We start from the raw sequence: 21,338 nt of genomic DNA, 5'->3' as shown, positions 1-21,338 counted from the left end.
TCCTGCTGCCTCAGCCTCCAGAGTAGCTGGGACTACAGGCGTGCGCCACCATGCCTGGCTTATTTTTCTATATGTTGTTTCTATAGTTGGCCAATTAATTTCTTTCTATTTATAGTAGAGACAGGGTCTTGCTCTTGCTCAGGCTGATTTCGAACTCCTGAGCTCGAGCAATCCGCCCGCCTTGGCCTCCCAGAGTGCTAGGATTACAGGCGTGAGCCACCGTGCCTGGCTCTCCATGCAGTTTAGACAAAAAGATGTGTTAGTGCGTCTCAGCCCGAGTTCCCTTCTTCACTGGGTGTCCTCATGGAAACACATCATGTGCACTCTGCAATGCATGCTAGAACACAGGCATGGGGGTCTGGAAACTTCTGCCATTAAATTAGTAGTAGTGGGGGTCCCTTCACCAAGCCCTGCCTGATTTGGCCCTCTGCACGCCTCTGTCCCTTTACCACTGTGCCTGTAGGTCCCCTACATTTAAGTTTGGTCTGCTCCAATAAACTGATATTGAACATCACTACTTTGACGTGTAAATACACCGGGCAACCTTTGATTTTATAGGAAACATCTAGAATTAACGACTTGGATGTCTTAAGTGGCACAGCTGTTGTGCTTGGGGAAAGGAGATTGCTAGTTAAGTCTTTCAGAAAGAAACACCTTCAAAATGGAGAGGAGCTGACTTCAATTAATGTCTGGCTTTTCTGTAATCTTGTATGCTGGGCTATAATCGTAAAGTAGCAAACATTTTTGGGTACTGCGTCAACACGTCACTCCATCAAAACATCCACAATGATGATAGAAATTATGAAAGAAAGTTGTCAGCATGATTTTATTGAAATGTTTTAGTACAATGTTGAAGGATCTTAAAGTCCTATACCCAAATCAATACAAGCACTTCAAATGATATATTCCTAGCTGACATTGTATTTAACAAAGAAAAGGTATCATCTACAAGTTGACTAATATAATTTAAGCTGAGGCTAAACAACTTTGGTGTATTCATATTTCTATGGCTTCCCTTTTTAGCTAGACATATGCCAAGCCCACCCCCATTCAGTAGAGTTGGGCAGGATCGATATGTTTGGTGGTCTCAGGTTTCCACACTAGGAGCAGCAAAGATCGAGAAAGTTCTGGGACTCTACTGCTTACCAGGCAGTCTTCAATTGGCTTTGTTGAACTGGAAACATCAAATAGTTAAGGTCTGAATTTCCACTTTGTATGGATGAGTCCAGTCTAATTAGTTCATAAATGTATTCAGAAGTACTTTGAAATACAAAAGTGGAGCTAAAGCATGATAGAAACCATCAGTGTTTAATTCAGAGAATACCAATGCAGATTTCCTTAATCTCGTTTTTTATCTGAAGATCAGTATTTTAAAACTAGCTCTATACATTCCTAGACTTTAAATATCTTAGTTAAAATGATTACCTTTTACTAAATCAACTGGCTTTAGTCCCGTCCACATGTTTAAACTTGCACACTTGCACATCAAGCTGTCTACATGTGTCTTTACAATTACACCTTTATTTCATACAAGCATAGAAACTCCAAGAAATACAGATGTCACACATTTATCAAAAATAAAAATTACGTAGCATCAAAATAGACTCTTTACACTCTTGCTAGATATAGTCAATCTGTACTGCACAGCTGACTTTACCAAGCCACTTTAAGGTACAGCAAAATGTTAGTTTTTGCAACTAAAACAGTATTTTCTAACATCATTTCATCCTCTAGTATAGTGAAGTTTAAAACCCTAAAGATTGCTGTTCAACTTTGTTAATGATCTATTCTATTTTTTTTTGTTTTTCCCTTTTTTTGCACCTATACCATGGAAATGTCAATGATCTATTAAATAGATTTGATTTTTCCACCTGCAAAATTTAGAGCAGAGAATTTATTCAGCAGAAGGGAGAGACTGCTGTTCATTATTTCTAGGCTTTGCCTATGCAAATCCTCTTCTTTCAGGGCTGAAGAATTTAACTCGTTGTCTACCAATGTACATATAATAAAATTCACAAAGAGCCAATGCTTGACTTCTGCCACAGAGGCAGCAAGGCACTTCCCTTAGGAGCATGTTGTGAGGGTCACCTTATGGACAATGCAATCATCAGTGAATTTCTTCTCTACAGACACTTCTGAGCCACTTTTAAAACATTATCCTACTGGAGCAACTGAAGTTCATTAATCTGTGCTTTTTTCATAGGCCTCTCCCACCCATATTTTTCATAGAACAGCTTTAGTTAAAATTGCCAGTTGCTAGAGACTTACTACTTCTGATTACAAAGGGTAAAAGAACACTGAATCAAAACTAATGAAATAATGTTTATGCATTCGGTGGCTCTCATAAAAAGTCACCTTTTATTTATGTCAAAATCAAGATAATGATCAGAATAGTAAATCTGAGAGGATCCAAGGGAGTCTTTATTTCAGTGGATATCTACGAAATGAAATCAGTGGGAAAAAATGCAAAGTAAATGCTATAGTCAAAAATATGATATAAAAGAACAAGATGTTGGGACATGAGGCGCATTCCAAAGAATGGTCCATCTGGGAGGGACAGAGGGGAGCACTAATGTGACAACGAGCTCAGAGATTGTATCTCAAAAGAATTTCCAAATCAGAGCAATTGCTGAATATAATTTTGGAATTTTAGGTCATGGCATTTGGTAAGTAACAGTTATAATGTGTTTCAGAAGTAGTTATAAAAAAAAGATACAGAATACAGAAGTACATTGCCTCTGATTTTGTTTACCAAAAAATAAATGTGTCAGTGGCCATCTTAAGCTAAGTAAAATTTGGTCCAAATTAAGTACAATAAACAAGATGGTTACAAAAAAAAAAAAAGAAAAGAAAAGAAAAATTAAAAATTCATGGTATTATAAATTTTTTTTAAGGTTTACTCCAAAGTAAAGGGCTCATTCTATACAGGGTTTTACCCAAATGTCCATAGGCATTATCATTATATTTACACAGAAGGCTTTAATCTGAAGTCACCTTTGGCAACCTCGAAATATATAAAGTATGAACTCCCACGATGAAATTATACATTTGAAAGTTGTTGCCTCAAAGTACTGAAAGAACAAAGGAAAAGATCACCTGTCAGAACAAGTGAAGATGACAAAAACATTTCTCACTTAAGATGGTTCCTTTAAAGACTAAATAACCACCACCCTCCCCAAAACACTGGAAAGAAATGATCTTGAGCTTTAGAAAGGGAAACAATGAATCTGAGAGTATACAAAGATCTGATGCTTTTGCCAGTGATTATGTTATCATTGCTGAGTCCTAAAGCTAAAAAAATCAGACTAACGAAAACAACTCAGAAGTCAGAGTAGGATTGCTGGACACTGCATGTTCTGGATTTATAGCGGGACATGGCTAAACAGGTAGGACACAGATTCCCCGTTGTGTGTCCTTCGGATCGCCTCCGCCAAGATCATGGAAATGTCAATGACCTAAAAGCCAACGAGAAAAACAGAAGGGAGGAAAAAAGCGAGACATTGAGTTCTTTAAAAACTGAAAAGCCCGAAAGCTGAGAAGCGATTTCTCTAGCACACATGATGTGTTACCATCAAAACCTCCCATGCCCTTTTCTTTTGAGGACAGACAGCTTTGGGGTCTGTCTTCAAATGACAGCCTGTTGAACCAAACCCATATGGGATGGATCTGGGAAGGGAGATTTTTCAGTGCAGAGACTCAAAGGCTTTTTAGGGTGTTAACCAGAGACACCTTTTTTCTAGGGTCATTTGTTGTTTTAAAATTAATTTTACTCAATCATTATATGGAAAGTTTTTCTCTGTTTCTGAAAAAAAGGCGACCGTGTCATTTAAGAGTAGCACAACTGGGATCATCTAACCCAGGGGTCAGCAAACTACTTTCTATAAAAGACCATATAGTTAATAGTTTTGGCTTTCCAGGCCAGATGATCTCAGTCACAAATACTCAACTTGGCTGTTGTGTGAAAGCAGCCACAGGCAACAGGTAAAATGGGCGTGGCTATGCTCCAATAAAACTTTATTCACAAAAACAGATGATGGGCTGGATTTGGCCTGTGAGCTGTAGTGTGCCAACTCCCAACCTAAACTGCTACTAGTCAGGCATGAAAATATTAACTGCCAGCTCTCTGGTGGCTAGTGGACATCCAGTCAGGAGGGGCAGGAAGGAGCAAAGCTCTTAAGATTCTTAGTACATAGGGCAGGCGCGGTGGCTCACGCCTGTAATCCTAGCACTCTGGGAGGCCAAGGTGGGTGGCTTGCTCGAGGTCAGGAGTTCAAAACCAGCCTAAGCAAGAGTGAGACCCCGTCTCTACTATAAATAGAAAGAAATTAATTGGCCAACTAATATATATAGAAAAAATTAGCCGGGCATGGTGGCACATGCCTGTAGTCCCAGCTACTCAGGAGGCTGAGGCAGGAGGATTGCTTGAGCCCAGGAGTTTGAGGTTGCTGTGAGCTAGGCTGATGCCATAGCACCCACTGTAGCCTGGGCAACAAAGTGAGACTGTCTCAAAAAAAAAAAAAAAAAAAGATTCTTAGTACAGCCTGCTTCCCCATCCCGATTTTTTTTATTGTGCTAAAATATATAACATAAAATTTGCCATTTTAGCCATTTAACTCAGTGACATTAATTATATTCCCAGTGTTGTGTAACCATGACCATTATCTACTTCCAGAACTTTTTTTATCATCCCAGGCAAAAACTACCCCTATTAAATAATAACTCCCAATTCTCCCCTCTCCCATTCCCTGGTAAGCACCATTCTACTTCGTCTGTGTGAATTTTCCTATTCTATGTACCTCATTTAAGTGGAAACACAATATTCCTCCTTTTGTGTCTGGCTTCTTTTCACTTCGCATGTTTTCAACATGCATCCACGCTAGAGCATGTGTCAGAATTTCCTTCCTTTAAAATATTCCATGGAGAGCACACTTGGTTCTCTATTCATCTGTTGATGGACATTTGGGTGTTTCTACCTTTTGGCTATGGTGAAGAGCGCTACTATGAACATTCATGCACAAGTTTTTGTTTGAACTTGTTTCCAAATTTTGAAGGTATACACCTAGGCATACACCTAGGAATTGTTGGGTCACATGGTAATTCTGTATTTAGCTTTAGTGCGGCCTGTTTCTGTTTTTCTAGTGCGATTTTGTTTACTCGCTATTTCTAAATAGCAAGCACTGACTTTTGCTGGCCCTGGCCTTTCTCAGGGATCTAACAAGGTTTTTATCCTGCTGTCATGAGAAGCTGCAACCTCTGCCAGCATCTGCTTTAGCAAGGAGCCACACATACAGAAGACTTGACGCTATATTTGGGCATCTGAAATAGGTGCCTTGCTGCTTGGTTCTGCCTGCAGTGTAGACAGTACCTGAATCTTGGCGCAGTGCTTCATTTTGTCCTCTTGTGGAATTGTGTTTGTGACAACAACAGCCTCAAAGGCAGCATTATTTATTCTGGAAATAGCTGGCCCAGAGAAGATCCCATGGGTAAGGATAGCATAAACTTTGGTGGCTCCAGCCGAGAGTAGCCTATAAAATAGCAGAAGATAAATAATTGTCACAAATTCTTGAAATACCCTCCTCTAGTATGAATGGTAAAAGCAAAAAGTGTGTTCCATAAAGGAAAAGATGAAACAAACTTCACTCACATATATTAGCCTAAAATAGGATCTTTTAAGGTATACATTAGCAAAACACTTTGTATCCCATTAAATAAAGGATTAGCAATCTTGGCATTCAAGCCCAGATAATTCTTTGCTATGTGGGCTGTCCTGTGCATTTTAGGAAAATTCAGTAGCATCTCTGGCTTCTACCCCATAGCAACACCCATCCCCTCAGCCCTGACAATTAAAAATGTCTCTAGACATTGCCAAATGTCCCCCAGGGAGCAAAATTGCCCCTGGTTGAGAACCATTGGTTTAAACTAATATAGCCCGAATAACATCATTTTGACATGTAATCAATATAAAAATTATTAATGAGATACTTTACATTCTTTGCTTCATACTAAGTATTTGAAACCTGGGGTGCATTTTACACTGGCCACGTTCCAAGAGCGCTACAGTCATGCATGGCGTGGTGGTGGCTCCTGCACCAGACAGCGCAACTCTGCAACCTCTGGAAGACCACGACCAAGAAGGCTGCCTTGAAGACTGAGCAGAAGGATGCAAGGGCCCAAAAAAGCCCCCAAACTCTCTTTCCTTCCATACTCAGCACCTCCTCTGACCCTTTCTCAAACACTCTGCAAGCTCAACCTGGAAAAGGCAAAGCCCATGATTTCTTTTCTACCAAAAATGATAGATAAGATAAAGATGATAAATGATAAAGATAAAGATGATGGGCCTAGCATCTCCTTTGGTCTAAAATTCCACTGCCAAGCAACCAGCGATCATTATAGGAAAAACGGGCCCAATTCTAAAATCGGATGCATTTCCCTTTCTTAGTGACAGGTTCTAGCACTTTCCCCACCGCCTGCATACTTGTCCGCAGCGTGGCAGATGGTGCCACATGTGTCAGCCATGTCGTCCACGAGGATGGCCACGCGGTCCTTCACATCACCCACCAAAACCATCCGGTCCACTTCGTTCGCCTTCTTCCTCTCTTTGTGGATCAAAGCAAATTCCACATTCAACCTGTCTGCGATGGACGTGACCCTGGCAAAGATGCAGATGAACATGCAGTCAATTAAAACTCTTTACAATCAATTGTTTAAAATTTATTTTAGGGATGCAGCAAGCAACTACATTCAAGATGAAAGAGTCAGGTATCCCTCGTTCAGCCAGGCATGGTCTAAGGTATGCCCTAAGCAATGTACAGGGAGAAACGTGCTAGCCATGGGCCTTGTGTTCATGGTAGCTGGAATGAATGTCAGGGCACCCTGGATGGAATTATTGGATAAGAAATTGATATTCAATTTGTTAGTATTTGTGAGTACCTTTTAAAAATCACAGGCACAGCTTAAAGCATGTTATTTAGGAACTGCCATTTGCTCAGTTGGTGGAAAATAGTGGGGACAAAAGGCCTGGGTAACACTTGCATGTAACACGTAGGCTTGTGAGAATGGGTTTCATTAGACTTGAGGCCTAAGGAGACTCTGTAAGCCTTGAGTCCAGCTAAAGCAAATGTTCAAATGTCATTAATGCCAGCACATTGGTATGCACCTGTCGTCCTAGCTACTCAAAAGGCTGAGGCTTGAGCCCAGTAGTTCAAAGACAGCCTGAGCAACATAGCAAAACTTCATCTCAAAAAAAAAAAAAAAAAAGAAAGAAAGAAAGAAAAAAAATAAGTTATTGGCTCAGAAGGGGCTGAGCTGGCAACAGGAAGAGAAAGTAGACAGGCCAGGCTTGTTGGTGAGCCCTAGAAATTTTGGATTGTCTGGTGAAGAGTGGACTTAAACGGTAAAACTTATTTCAAAACAATGCTGTAGATACATGACATTAAGACTTTCCTATTCCTGGCTGGGTATGGTGGCACATGCCTGTAATCCTAATCCTAGCACTCTGGGAGGCTGAGGCGGGCGGATCACTCAAGGTCAGGAGTTCGAAACCAGCCTGAGCAAGAGCGAGACCCTGTCTCTACTAAAAATAGAAAGAAATTAATTGGCCAACTAAAAAAATATATAAAAAATTAGCTGGGCATGGTGGCGCATGCCTGTAGTCCCAGCTACTTGGGAGGCTGAGGCAGGAGGATTGCTTAAGCCCAGAAGTTTGAGGTTCCTGTGAGCTGGGCTGACGCCACGGCACTCTAACCAGGGCAACAGAGCAAGACTTTGTCTCAAAAAAAAAAAAAAAACAAAAACAAAAAACTTTTCTCTACAAAAAACACAAAAATTATCCAGGCGTGGTGGTGGGTGCCTGTAGACCCAGCTACTCGGGAGGCTGAGCCAAGACAATTGCTTGAGCCCAGGAGTTGGAGGCTACAGTGAGCTATGATCACACCACTGTACTCTAGCCTGAGCGACAGAGCAAGACCCTGTCTCAGTCTCCCCTCAAAAGACTTTCCTATTCCAGTTTTTAAAACAACAATCAGACATTATGCAATTTAGCTGAAAAAATATTTGAGGGACCAATATACACATACCCCAATTTAAGATGAAGTGCATGGAGGATACAAGCTCCAAACATTATTTTTTAAAGTATTGGTCCTATTCACAGTGTCATCCTCAGATAGTGACCAGGAATGGAGCTCCCATGTGCCCTAATCCAGAACAGAACGGCAAGCCTCTGGGAAGAATCCACTTGCTGGGGCCAAACGGGCAGCAGGAAGGGGACTAGGTGCTCCAGGCTACCCTTCCCCACTTCTGTGGACTTTCAACATAGCCAGTATTTTTTTTTCAATTGTGGAAAAATACATATAAAATTGAATCTATCTTAAAGTGCACAGTTCAATGGCATTAAGTGTATTCACAATGATGTACAACTATTACTTGTATCTAGTTCCAGAACATTTCATTACACCAAAAGGAAACCCCTTCCCCATTCTCCCCCCAACCCCGAGGCCCTGCCAAGTGCTAATCTACTTTTTGTCTCTATGGATTTGCCTATTCTGGACTTTTTGTATAAATGGAATCATACAACATGTGACCCTTTTTGTCTGGCTTCTTTCACTTAGTGTAAACTCTTCAAGGTTCATCCGTATTGCAGTGTGGATGGATAGAATCAGTGCTTTATTCCTTTTTAAGGCTGAATAGCATTCCATTGAGTGGATACAGCACAATTTGTTCATCCATTCGTCTGTTGGCGGACACATGGGTTGTTTCTACCTTTTGGCTATTTTGAATATTGCTGCTGTCAACACTGGCATGCAAATACCTGTTTGAGTCCCTGTCTTCAAGTGTTTTGGGCACACACCTCAGAGTGGAATTCCTGGGTCACATGATAACTGTGTATAACTTATTCAGCTGGTATTTTAACAACTTCAGCTACCCTCTTTTTAATTTGACCAAAGAATGCAGCAACCTCCTTCAAGCCTTAATGTTCTTTTTCCACATTAGAATTAGCAAGGACATTTGCTATCTCAAGGCCTGAAAATGAGGCCTAGGGAAAGCTACCTTTCTTCCACAGAGACATATCTCCGCTTCCAGATGACATCTTTCTGAGTTGTACTTTGGTGCTCTGGCAGACTAGGCAGCCTGCTCAGCCTTGTCAATGGAACAACGACATGATACATTACACTGTAATCCAAGGGAACTATCTTTATAAACACATCACGGAGCTGGAATGATAGCAGGAATCATTAGAGGCAGAGAACGTAGAAGCAAGCAGGTTATCCTGAGAAGCTGATATGCAACAAAGGGCTTGCTCTGCGGGTTTCTGAGGAGCCCTGATGATTTCAAGCTTCCGCTTTGTTGGCAGAGACAGGGGGATGAGAAAGGAAGCCTTAGGGCCCAGCCGAGACAGACTCTAGCAGGAGACCCTTGTGTAACCCAAGGAGGCCAAAGGTTCTTCAGAGTTACAAGGAATGAAAAATAAACCTGCTGCCCACGTGGGAATAGGAAGGATGCTTACCTGTCTCAAACTTGATGCTGAGTGGAGGGGGTTAGTTCTCTCTCGAGAGTTCAAAACCACATCTCTCCCTAGCACCCTGGGAGGCTGAAGGGGGTAGATTGCTAGAGGTCAGGAGTTCACAACCAGCCTGAGCAAGAGCAAGACCCCGTCTCTACTATAAATAGAAAGAAATTAATTGGCCAACTAATATATATATATATAGAAAAAATTAGCCGGGCATGGTGGCGCATGCCTGTAATCCCAGCTCCTTGGGAGGCTGAGGCAGAAGGATCGCTTGAGCCCAGGAGTTTGAGGTTGCTATGAGCTAGGCTGATGCCACGGCACTCACTCTAGCCTGGGCAACAGAGTGAGACTCTGTCTCAAAAAAAAAAAAAACAAAACAAAAAATACATCTCTCTCAGCTCTCCTGAGGGCTGCTCATCCAAATTCCTATTACGTGTATGATGAAAACCCTCAAGTGGAAAGTTTAATTTATAAGGGATACTTTGAGTTAGTACACCAACGTAGCTGGCAAATGACAAATGCAAATCCTCTTGGAAGGATTATAATGCTAAAATTCTAAGGAATTTGAGGATTTCGCAGGAGACAGTCACAAGGTACCAAGGCACCAAAAGTGATAGCCACAAGAAACAATGTAATCAACTCACAACAGCGAAAGAATCAGATGCTGGCATTAGCTGAAAGGAGCCTAAAGTGACTGTTTATGTTTTAAAGAAATAAAACAGAAACTTGGATAAGAATAAAATGCTTATAAAGAATGACTAATCAAGACATGGGCAAGAAAAGAATTTCAAGAAATAAAAAATATTGTATTTGAAATTAAAAACTGTAGTAAACAGATTGAAAGCACCTGAAGAGAGAACAAGTATAGTAGGAGACAGAGATGAAGACCTTGTCCAGGATGCAGCCCAAGAAACAAAAGAGACAGAAAGGCACCAATCTCCTGATCTAGTAAGCCCAAGACATGCATCCCCAAGCAATCTCAATAAACTAGAGAAGACCAAGAAAGCTTAAAAAGGATCAAATGTCTTAAAAAAAGGATAAAGATGAGTCGCCTAGAAAGGAATAGCAATCAGACTGATGGGCAAGTGCTCAACTCTCCCAATGGATGCCAGAAGTTAGTAGAGTAAGATCTTCGGTTTGATATGAGAAAATAACTTATCAATCTAGGACTCTGAACCCAGCGAAACTGCCTTTTCAGAATGAGGGCAACATAAAAATATTTTCAGCCAAACTATACAACCTGAGAATTCACTTCTAACATGCAACTATTTAAAGAATGCAACTTAAGCAAAAGGAAAGTGATAGGAGATATATCGAGATGTGGGAGGAGGGGAAGGTGAGCAAAGATATTGGCCGATATGTGGAAAAACCTAAATAAATGTTAATTGTCTAAAACCATAATAATAATAATAATAATAATGTCTACTTTGTTGAGAAGAAAAAAACATACTGCGCAATAGCTTTAAAGCATACAATAAAATAGTGGTAATAAATCCAAATATGTCAATAATCAGGGTAACAGAAAAGGGACCAAACTTAAAGACTGTTAGATAAGAGAATAAGACGCCCATTTCAGATTTCCAAATGGCCTTGGAAGCAAAGGGAAGCATTACTATGATGAGAGCCATGTTTCTCCTTCCCTTAAAAAAAAAAAAAAAAAAAATCACCCTTCAGGGTGGAATGAAAATCACAGTAGCCCTAGCAGATACCCTTCATTCCCTAACTTGTCTAACTACCAACTTTCCTTACATAAGGATTTAATTGAGAAAAAAAAATGTAATTTGGAGGCTGATAAAAAGTTTGCCCCATAATCACCTTAAAGCATACGCAGTACTACTATTTACATGTCATTTAAACTCCAATTAAGGAAAGCTAGTTTCACAAATGGTATTGGGACAACGCATGACACTGAAATCTTAGGCAGAAAAAGCCAGAACGAAAATAACATATATACAGTTTGCCTTTGATTTCCTCCAGCATATTATTTACATTCTGTTTTCTGTATGTATGAGTACGTGTAGGCACCGCCAGGAGAGACAGATACATGATATACCAATTTATTCATAGTGGTATCACTGGTAGAGATAAAAGATAAAGTTTTCTTCTAACTTTCCAAATTTTCTATAGAGCATGTACACAGATCAGGGGGAAAAAGTTGAATCTGAATTATTTAGTCTCAACCACTTCCCATTCCACTTTTAGGTTGATACTTGGTATCTCAGTAGTGGTAGGTCTGTTTCCTTCTTAGCTTTATTTTTTTCTTAGTGGTCAACCCAATCAAGCTTCAAAGACTACCCAAGGGTGACCTCCTGTGGCGATATTAAGTTTTACCTGGAATGAGTCAAGCCTTGAAGCTTTCTCTAAAGCAACAAGCTCCAATTTGATAGATATTTACGGTACTTTCTTGGGTCAAATACAACTTTTTGTATCACGGGAAGAAGCCACAGATAATGCCAACTGCATGCACCATGTCTAACCTGATGGAATTGTCAGTTGGGGAATGCCCCACTCCAGAATATGAGGGTATATGGCTGGGTGTGGTGGCTCATGCCTGTAATCCTAACACTCTAGGAGGCCGAGGCCAGCGGATCATTTGAGCTCAAGAGTTCGAGACCAGCCTGAGCAGGTGAGTGAGTGAGCAGGTGAGCAGGTGAGTTGAGACCCTGTCCCTACTAAAAAACTAGAGAAAATTAGCTGGGCCATGGTGGGGCATGCCTGTAGTCCCAGCTACTTGGGAGGCTGAGGCAGGAGGATTGCTTGAGCCCAGGAGTTTGAGGTTGCTGTGAGCTAGGCTGATTCCACGGCACTCTAATCTGGGCAACAGAGTGAGACTCTGTCTCAAAAAAAAAAAAAAAAAAAAAAAGGATATGAGGGCAACATGATGTAGAGCAGAAACGCTGGGCAAAGGGAAAGGAGGTGACAAAAATTCCACATCCCCTAAAAAGCTTGACTTTCCTGGCAGAGGAAGCAGGTGAGGTTGAGTGGGGACTGCTTTGAAGGGTTCTGAACAAACCATCTCAAGCCCCACCATTTACTCTGGTTAGTTTATTCTGCATTTTTTAAAAGCAGGAGTTGGCAAATAGCTATTTATTTGGAGCTGGGAACTTAGTATATAATAAAAGACGCCATTTCATTTTTTTTAGTACCTCCTCTACGGAAATCAAATCAATAGGGGAAGAGGTGGATTATTTAATAAATAGTTCTGGAACAACCAGATAGTGGGAGGCGAGGGGAGAGTGGATTCTTATTTCACTCTTTATTACAAAACAAATTTCAGATGGAAGAAAAACTACAACATTAAAAAAGAAAAAGGCAACCATAAAATATACAGAATAATGGGAGAAGCAGCATTTTAAGAGAAGGGCGAGCCTTTCATAAACCCAGAAGTCATAATATGAAGAAAAGATAAAATGACTACATAAGGTTTTAAAAGTTCTGCAGAGAATAAACATATAAAAAGGGGGAAGAAATGAAAAACTTGGAGAAATACTTGCAACACACACGAGAAACAAAGCTGCGATCTGATGCCTGTGCAGAACTCTTGACAATGCAGAGGAAAGGCCTGCAGCCCACAGAACAACAGGCAAAAGGTATGGATAGACAGACCTCTCAAGGAAAATCCAATGTATCCTCACCCGCAGCAACCCTAATTAACGCAGAGAGATCCCATAGATCGTGTACTTGATTTATAAATCAAAACTGCCTGATAATACACTATGTGAGCAAGACTGTACAAAGTCACTGGCATCCATACCTGATGGAACGTCAACAGGTGTATCTTTTTGGAAAGACCACATTTTGGCACTGTCCAGCAAAACAAAAATGGCTTGTGTCTTGCACTTGGCAATTCCACTGCTGGGACTGTATCCTACTTGCATGTGTGTACAAACAGTCAAAGTAAGTATACTGCTGTGAGACTGTATTTAAAAGTGCAAGCAACGGTGCCCATAAGTGGGTAACAGGGGACTGTTATAATAGAAATTATGGAACATGTACACATGGGGATATTATACATCTGCAAAAAAAAAAAAAAAAAAAAAAACACAAGGCAACTCTATTGCACAACTATGGAATCATTGCTAATATACAGCAAGGAAGTTTTTTTCTTTTTAACCTAATAAGTCCTTAAAGCTCAAGCAAGTAAGTTTTTAAAGAAGCACAGTGAAGAAGTGTGTACAGCACATTACCATTTGTGTGAACTAAATAGGGGGATATATCTTTAAATAACATAATTCTGACACTGGAAAGAACAGTGGTGTTTAAAGAAGCAAATTGGGGACAATACCCTTTTGTGCTGTTTGAATTTCTGCTAAGAGCATGTATAATATTTTTAGACTATGTATATAAAAATAGGGTTGGTGTAGGAAAGGAAAAGGCCATACAAGTTTGTGGAATCAACTATTTTGGGGCTGATTAGCTGCCAAAGTAACATTTTCTGGTTAAAAAAGGAAATATGCCACACACAAAGGCCACATATGATCGATTGATGTAAAAAGTCTCAAAGAGGCAATTCCACAGAGACAGAAAGTAGATTCATGGCTGCCAGTGGGTGGTGTAGGGGTAAGTAAATGGGGAGTGACTGCTAATGGGTACAGGGTTTCTTTCTGGGTTGGCGAAAATGTTCTGTAATTAAATACTGGTGATGGTTACACAAATCTGTGAATATATGAAAAACCACTGAGCTAGACAATTTAAATGGGCGACTTGTAGGTGTCTGAATTATAGCTCAACAAAGCTATTATTACAAACCAGTTACTCCTTGGCCCACGTCTTCACCTCTAACCTTCCATCAGGCCAGTGCACTTGCCATATTTGAATGCAGATTTTACCGTGTGCCTTATGGAAGTTTCCACATAAGCTTTAAGTATTTTGTTGGACAGCAGCTGAGAGCAGAATGGACAGAGCTCTTCTAAGAACTGGGACCTGTGCTTTCCTGCATGGGCATTTGGATGTTTGATTCTAGGTCCTTATCTGGGCTTTAGGCAGATGAGGGTGCCAAATGAGGGACCACTGGCTTTTGATTTTAAAGACATTCCAAAGCTTGATGGTCACTTGTCACGCGCATCACACCTTTATTTGCACATTTATGAGCTCCCTTCCTTTCTCACTGGGCTGGAGGGTAGAGGCTTCTCCTACTTCTCCCTTCCTTATGGAGGCCCCTGCCTGGGCAATAAAACTCCATTCCCCCTTTATTCCCTTTCCAGATAACATTTGTAAAGCTCTACAAGGTTACTGAGGCACCAAGCCTCAGCTTGCAGCAAACACTGTGGATCAGGTCACCATCCTCTTACTGTTGCCATCCTCACTCCTGAACACCCGGTGCCCTGACTGCTCATCAACTCCTGGAGCTTCTTTGCCGAGAGACTGATTGATTGATTGATTTTTTGAGACAAATTCTCACTCTGTTGCCTGGGCTAGAGTACCATGGCGTCAGCCTAGCTCACAGCAACCTCCAACTCCTGGGCTTAAGCGATCCTTCTGCCTCAGACTCCCGAGTAGCTGGGACTACAGGCATGTGCCACCATGCCTGGCTAATTTTTTCTATAAATATTTTTTAGTTGGCCAATTAATTTATTTCTATTTATAGTAAAGACGGGGTCTTGCTATTGCTCAGGCTGGTTTCGAACTCCTGACCTTGAGTGATCCACCTGCCTCAGCCTCCCAGAGTGCTAGGATTACAGGCGTGAGCCACCGCGCCCGGCCCTGCCAAGAGCTTTAGACGGGCTGCTCAGCACCACTTTCCCATGCCACGAAGTGTGCCACTGCTACTATCAGGTTGGTTCTGCCTCTTTTCTGCCTTAGTTTCCTTTTAAACTTACTGATTTCCTAGGCTAGTAATTGTTCTATTATCCCGAGGTGTTGGCTGCCTGCTGCCCTGTTGTCTGCACATGCTGGTTCACGGTGGACGGTGCCCACTTGGTCACCAAGCATCAGGTGGTGCTCAGCAGGGGATTTGCAGCCTGGGATGGATCTTCATGTTAACCCCTTCTTACTGTTGGCCTCAGACAGTTCCCTTTCCTGGTGCTCTACGCACAGAGATTTCTTTTTCAAAATGGTATTCTATTTTGGCTACCATTTCCAAGTGTTTGTAGGAGAAAGGCCTAGCTCAGTCAACCGTGTTGTTAATGAAAAGACTTATGATCCAATTAGGCTCATTACTTTTATTTATAATCAGAAAACATTAACTTAAAAAAACCTAAACCATAACTGTTCTTTGCTGAAAACAAAAGAATACACATATCGTGTGCGTGTGTGTATTTTATTCTTTCATGAATGATGAAATATTAACAAGGATAACGAGGCCTGTACTCTACTTACTTGTTCATTAGCAAAATAAAGTGTTAAGTAATTTAAAGCATGCTTCCTTATCTAATACACAGGAAAAAGAAAAACCCAGCGGCACATACAGCAATCTGCATGGGGCAGCCTGCACGGTACCTTTTGGCTCCCCCCGCGTCGGGTGACACGATGATGCAATTCCTCCACTCGGCGATGTTTTCCCGAATCCACTGCAGGACTGCGGGCTCCGCGTACAAATTATCCACAGGAATATCGAAGAATCCCTAAGGGGGAAGTGAGTGTCACTTTTTGCAGGGTTTTGTTTTGATTTTTTTTTTTAGAACAATACTCACCAGGGAGGATGGTTTGAAAATAAATAACATTTCATTAAATAACATTTGAATTTTTTATTCGAAAGGAGCCATTATAACAGATTCCCTTTTGTTAATTTTAACAGAATTAAATCAAAAGATAGATATGTTGCAGGGGCAGATTTCAGTCTAATCCATCTTTTGGGGTGTGTTGTATTATCTTACGATGGCCTATATTCTGAATAGAATGGCTTTATGGGGCAGTGAGTGAAAGCACCAATTACACACCAAATAGTTCACATTCTTGTTTTTTTTTTTTTTTTTTTTTTTTTTGAGACAGAGTCTGGCTTTGTTGCCCAGGTTAGAGTGAGTGCCATGGCGTCAGCCTAGCTCACAGCAACCTCAAACTCCTGGGCTCAAGCTGTCCTCCTGCCTCAGCCTCCCGAGTAGCTGGGACTACAGGCATGCGCCGCCATGCCAGGCTAATTTTTTCTATATATATTAGTTGGCCAATTAATTTCTTTCTATTTATAGTAGAGACGGGGTCTCACTCTTCCTCAGGCTGGCTTCGAACTCCTGACCTCAAGCAATCCACCCGTCTCAGCCTCCCAGAGTGCTAGGATTACAGGCGTGAGCCACCACGCTTGGCCAGTTCACATTCTTTAATGTCTCAAAGTGGGCATGGTATACTTTGGCCTGTTTTAGAGACAAAGGAACTAAGTTATGAAGAGGTTGAAGCATGTATATTATGACTCTGCCATTCTAATTATTTTCCAGAATTTGAGATAAAATTACATACCATTTCCTACCAAGAAGCCATTCCTACTCCTTTAAGCTTGATTGGAAGCAAAGTGGTGATAGAGACAGGTGGTATTAACATTGAATTATATTTCCAAGTTCAGTAAAGACAAAAATCCAAGAGTAGCCATGTACAAACTCAAACCTGAGTACCTCCTTCTAAACTTATTTAAGTTAACAGAGAGCCAGGACTTCACCGTGTGCAGAAAGGCAATGCTGATACCTGTATCTGAGAGGCGTGCAGGTCCATGGTGATGATGTGATCCGCCCCAGCCACCGAGAGCATATTGGCCACAAGCTTTGCAGAAATTGGAGCACGACTCTAAAAAATACAGACACGGATTTTGTAACAGGGGAAGATGGATACTATTAGATTCCTGCCACTAAGATGTACATGACATCGCTAAATCACAGATGCAATCAACAAAACCTAAGAAAGAAAATTGCATATGTTGTAACAACAAAGGATATACTCGTTCCATTTGATTCAGCAAACATTTACTATTTATATACACTATTGCAAGACAATGTGTTTGACACTGGGTACACAGAACGGATATCAAAGAAGCAAACAAACATATAAGCATGTAATATCATAATTTGTAAAATTAAAATCATAATAAATGTGTAGAAGTAAAATAAAAGGTACCGAGAGAGAGATGATAGCAGGAAGGACATAAACTTTAAACAAGATGGCTGTTAGAAATCCCTTCAAGGAAATCGCTTTTAAGGCATGGCCAGCAAAAGCAGGGAGAATAGTGTTCTAGAAGGATGGAGTGGCATGTATGAGATCACTGAGACTGAAAGACCCTCAAATAGCCAGGAGCTGAAAGAAATCTAGCTATTGAAGAATTCGTGTACTGACAGTTGGAAGCTAATGCTGTTACAAATGAAATAAAATGCAGGTTGGGCTATGCGTGAGGCTCACACCTATAATCTCAGCATTTGGAGAGGCTGAGGAGGGAGGACTGCTTGAGGCCAGGAGTTCAAGGCCAGCCTGGGTGACAGAGAGAGACTGCCCCCATCTCTACAAAAAAATAGAAAAATTAGGTGGGCAAAGTGGCACATGCCTGTGGTCCCAGCTATTCAGGAGGTTGAGGCAGGAGTATAACTTGAGCCCAGGAGTCAGAGGGTGTCATGAGCTATGATGGTATAATTGCCTAGGGTGACAGAGACTCTGTGTTAAAAACAAACAAATGAAAATACCAGGTTGAGGAAAAAACACTTTAAAGGGATTGATAATTTAATATTTAGATGCATTGTCATTTACCAATACTGTATCCTTTTAAAAATTACCTAACTTCTCTATAGCTTTAGTTTCCACATCAATATATTATAGACAATAAAACTGTCCCCATCAAAGATATCCAAGAGACTATGTAGACTTATGATTTGATTAGACCTAAGTAGATTTCAGCATTTTGCTGTAAACAACAGTATTCCTATACACCAGCCACAAAAAAGAAAATATAAGCTTAAAAAGAGATTTCATTCGAAATAGCAACACACATTTATACACACACACACAGTATATTCGTGTAAAAACACACAGAAAGGAATTCCATCAAAATGTTAACAGATTATTTGTATTTTCTCTAACACATCATTCTTTTTTTAAAAAAAATATGTTATCACCTTACAATAAAAATATGTATATACATATATATATTTTAAACACAAAAGAACGAGAGGAATCACCCCCAAAATGTTAACAGATGTTTCAATGCAGTGAGATTATGGGCAAATATTTCTCTCTCTCTCTTTTTTTTTTACTTTTTCAATCTTCTCTACTACTTACAGAGCATAACCCACGTTTTCATCATTTAACTCCTCTGTACTATGTTCCACATTGTCTTTGGAATGAAACCAAATTTTTGATGCCCTCTGGCCCTCCAAAGCCCTCTGGCCAGTCTGGCTGTAGTCTGCTGAGCACCGCTCCTCTCCCACGCCTCGGCCACAGGGACATTCCCTGCGGTCTGGCCTGGGCCTGCTCTCCCTTCTCTAGAGAACACTTTAAGCCTGGCAGTTTCACCCACATGCCCACCTTGTCCCCATTCCACCCCCATCTCTGCTGAGCCAACACGTTTGATCCTCCAGATCTATTTCAAACCTCCCAGTTTTAAGGCACCCCGAGAACTCCAGAAATAATCTCCTTTCTAAAGGGACACAGAATTGACTAAGCATTTGGCCCCTACCAAATCACCTTCTGATGCCTGCTGAAAGATCAACATTAGAAGATATATGTACAGATGTCATGGTTCACAACCAGACTATGTGTCCCTCAAGGGCAAAAAATAGGTTGTGGAGATTTTCATATAATCTGCAGCAAGCAGCTCTGTCCCTTGCATACAAAAGCTCTTAAATAAATATTTAATAACAGAATCTCTATAACACCAAATTTCCAAGGCTTAGTCATTAGCCTCATTGATTGAGAGAATTATTTAGTCTAACAAAGTTCCAGGAAAATAAAAAGAACAAATTGGTCACTGTGACCTCTTTGTAATAGAACCTGACTCCCAACGCTAATCAATTTCAGGCCCATCCTCTAATTTTATAACCAGCTGCTAAGCTTTGAATGTGGCTCCTCCAAAATTCAGGTGTTGCCAGTGTGATAGTATAAAGAGATGGGGCCTGCAAGAGGTGATTAGGCCCTGAGGGTTCCACCCTCGAGAATGAGATTAAGGCCCTTCTAGAAGAACTTGCCCTTCTGCCACGTAAGGCCAACATTCTTCCCCTCCGAAGGATGCAGCCATCACCAGACACCAAATGCCAGTGCCTTGGTCTTGCACTTCCAGCCTCCAGAACTGCAAGAAAATAAATTTCTGTTCTTTGTAAGTTACCCTGTCTGTGGTACTTTGCCATAGCAGCACAAACGGAATAAGACACCTGCGAAAAGAATCCTTTGTTCTTATCTCTCCTCAGTGGCATCAAGCGTTTTGTTACTTCTGGGATCCAAACCACAGGAGTAATTTCTAAATTCACACTTTCTGATTTCCTTCTTCAAACCTTGTTTACAAGTTTGGGTTTTGTACTGTGTTTCAGAGTTTGGCTCGTACCCAACTGAATCTTGCAGGAAGAATGATTTATAAATTAGCTGGCTTTATAGCCTACATAGAGAAAAATTAGTAAAGGAGCATTTAAACAAAGGTGGACTCAAGATACAACAGCTAAAAATAAAACTTTCGGCTCTCCTAGTGAAAAATGTATAAAAGTCAAATGTTTTGCAAGTCAACTCAATCATGACAAAGACTCTCAGGATATTCCAGATCTTATTCAATGCATCAAATGCCATCTTGCTAAAAGTGTAAATTTGACAAGAGTTAAAAAAAATTTACAAGATTGTAGAAATTCATGTCAGGGAAAATGGTTCTTAATTTCCCTGGTTAAAAAAAAAAAAAGAAACAATTTTATTGAAAAGAATATGACCTACAGGAATCTTCTAGGTCAATAAAATAAGAAAATAAATGTAAAAAAAAAAAAAGAAAAAAAGCAAGAAAGAAGATGAAAAGAACATGACCTTGAAAATGATTTTGAAAGAAAAAAAAGAAAGTCTCAAAGCTACAAGTCCTCTACTGCCTGCAGATGTAATTATTTCCAGCCTCATCCACAACCTACCATTTTTCCCAGGGAAGGGAACTTGTGATTATTGAATGCCTACTATAGCAAGGGCCAGCAAATTAGGGACCGTAGGACAAACTTGGTGGACAACCTGCTTTGTACAACACAGCACGCCCATTCATTTACGTATTGGCTATGGCTGCTTTCACACTAAAATGGGACAGGTGGCTGGGCATGGTGGCTCCAGCCTGTAATCCCAGCACTTTGGGAGGCTAAGATGAGAAGATCATTTGAGACCAGCCTGGACAACATAGCAAGACCCTGTCTCTACAAAAAATAAAATTGAAAAAAAAAAATCAGCCAGGCACAGTGGCTTGTACCTGTAGTCCCAGCTATTCAGGAGGCCAAGGTGGGAGGATTGCTTGAGATCAGGAAGTTCGAGGTTACAGTGAGCTATGATCGCTCCACTATACTCGAGCCTGGGAATTCCCTTTTCAATAAGTTTGGAGAAAGAATGAAATCATCTCCTTACTATAATACACGCTGACTACACAGACATATCAGAAATAATGGTGCCAGAACAATATACATTGTCTTGGCCATTTCCAAGGGCAGTCCAGAGGCTAGAGACCTATACAGAGAGGGTAGCCAAGTCACAATTGCCCAGGACAGCCTGGGTGGACACTTGTTTCCTATCATGGTTATTCATAAAGCCCCCTTTCAATCTCGAAAGTGTTCTGACTTAGATAATAAATGATATGATAACAATAATATCGCCAAGCTTGAACTGTCCTCAAAAGGTTCATTGCTTGACATGTCAATGACTTCCTTTAAGTCTCCCAGTGTGGGCTGAATGGTGGCCCCAAAAGTATCAGAGCTCAGTCCCT

At 40.8% G+C, this 21,338-nt stretch overlaps 1 protein-coding gene across 1 annotated transcript in view; it reads right to left on the bottom strand.

Moving 5' to 3' along the window:
• Window positions 1-812: 812 nt before the first annotated feature.
• Window positions 813-21,338, bottom strand: part of PRPS2 (phosphoribosyl pyrophosphate synthetase 2) — a 31,887-nt gene continuing 11,361 nt past the window's right edge. Inside the window, exons 3-7 of the mRNA XM_012784820.2 lie at window positions 17,117-17,215; window positions 15,944-16,068; window positions 6,476-6,649; window positions 5,366-5,525; window positions 813-3,455 (exon numbers count right to left, since the gene is read on the bottom strand). Coding sequence (XP_012640274.2) covers window positions 3,363-3,455; window positions 5,366-5,525; window positions 6,476-6,649; window positions 15,944-16,068; window positions 17,117-17,215 — 651 coding nt within the window. The 3' untranslated portion in view covers window positions 813-3,362. The remainder of the gene's footprint in view (window positions 3,456-5,365; window positions 5,526-6,475; window positions 6,650-15,943; window positions 16,069-17,116; window positions 17,216-21,338) is intronic.

This window comes from Microcebus murinus, chromosome X (assembly GCF_040939455.1).
Source record: "Microcebus murinus isolate Inina chromosome X, M.murinus_Inina_mat1.0, whole genome shotgun sequence".
NCBI lineage: Eukaryota > Metazoa > Chordata > Mammalia > Primates > Cheirogaleidae > Microcebus > Microcebus murinus.
Note: the sequence above shows the minus strand (reverse complement) of the source record. Positions and strands in the feature narration are given on the sequence as shown.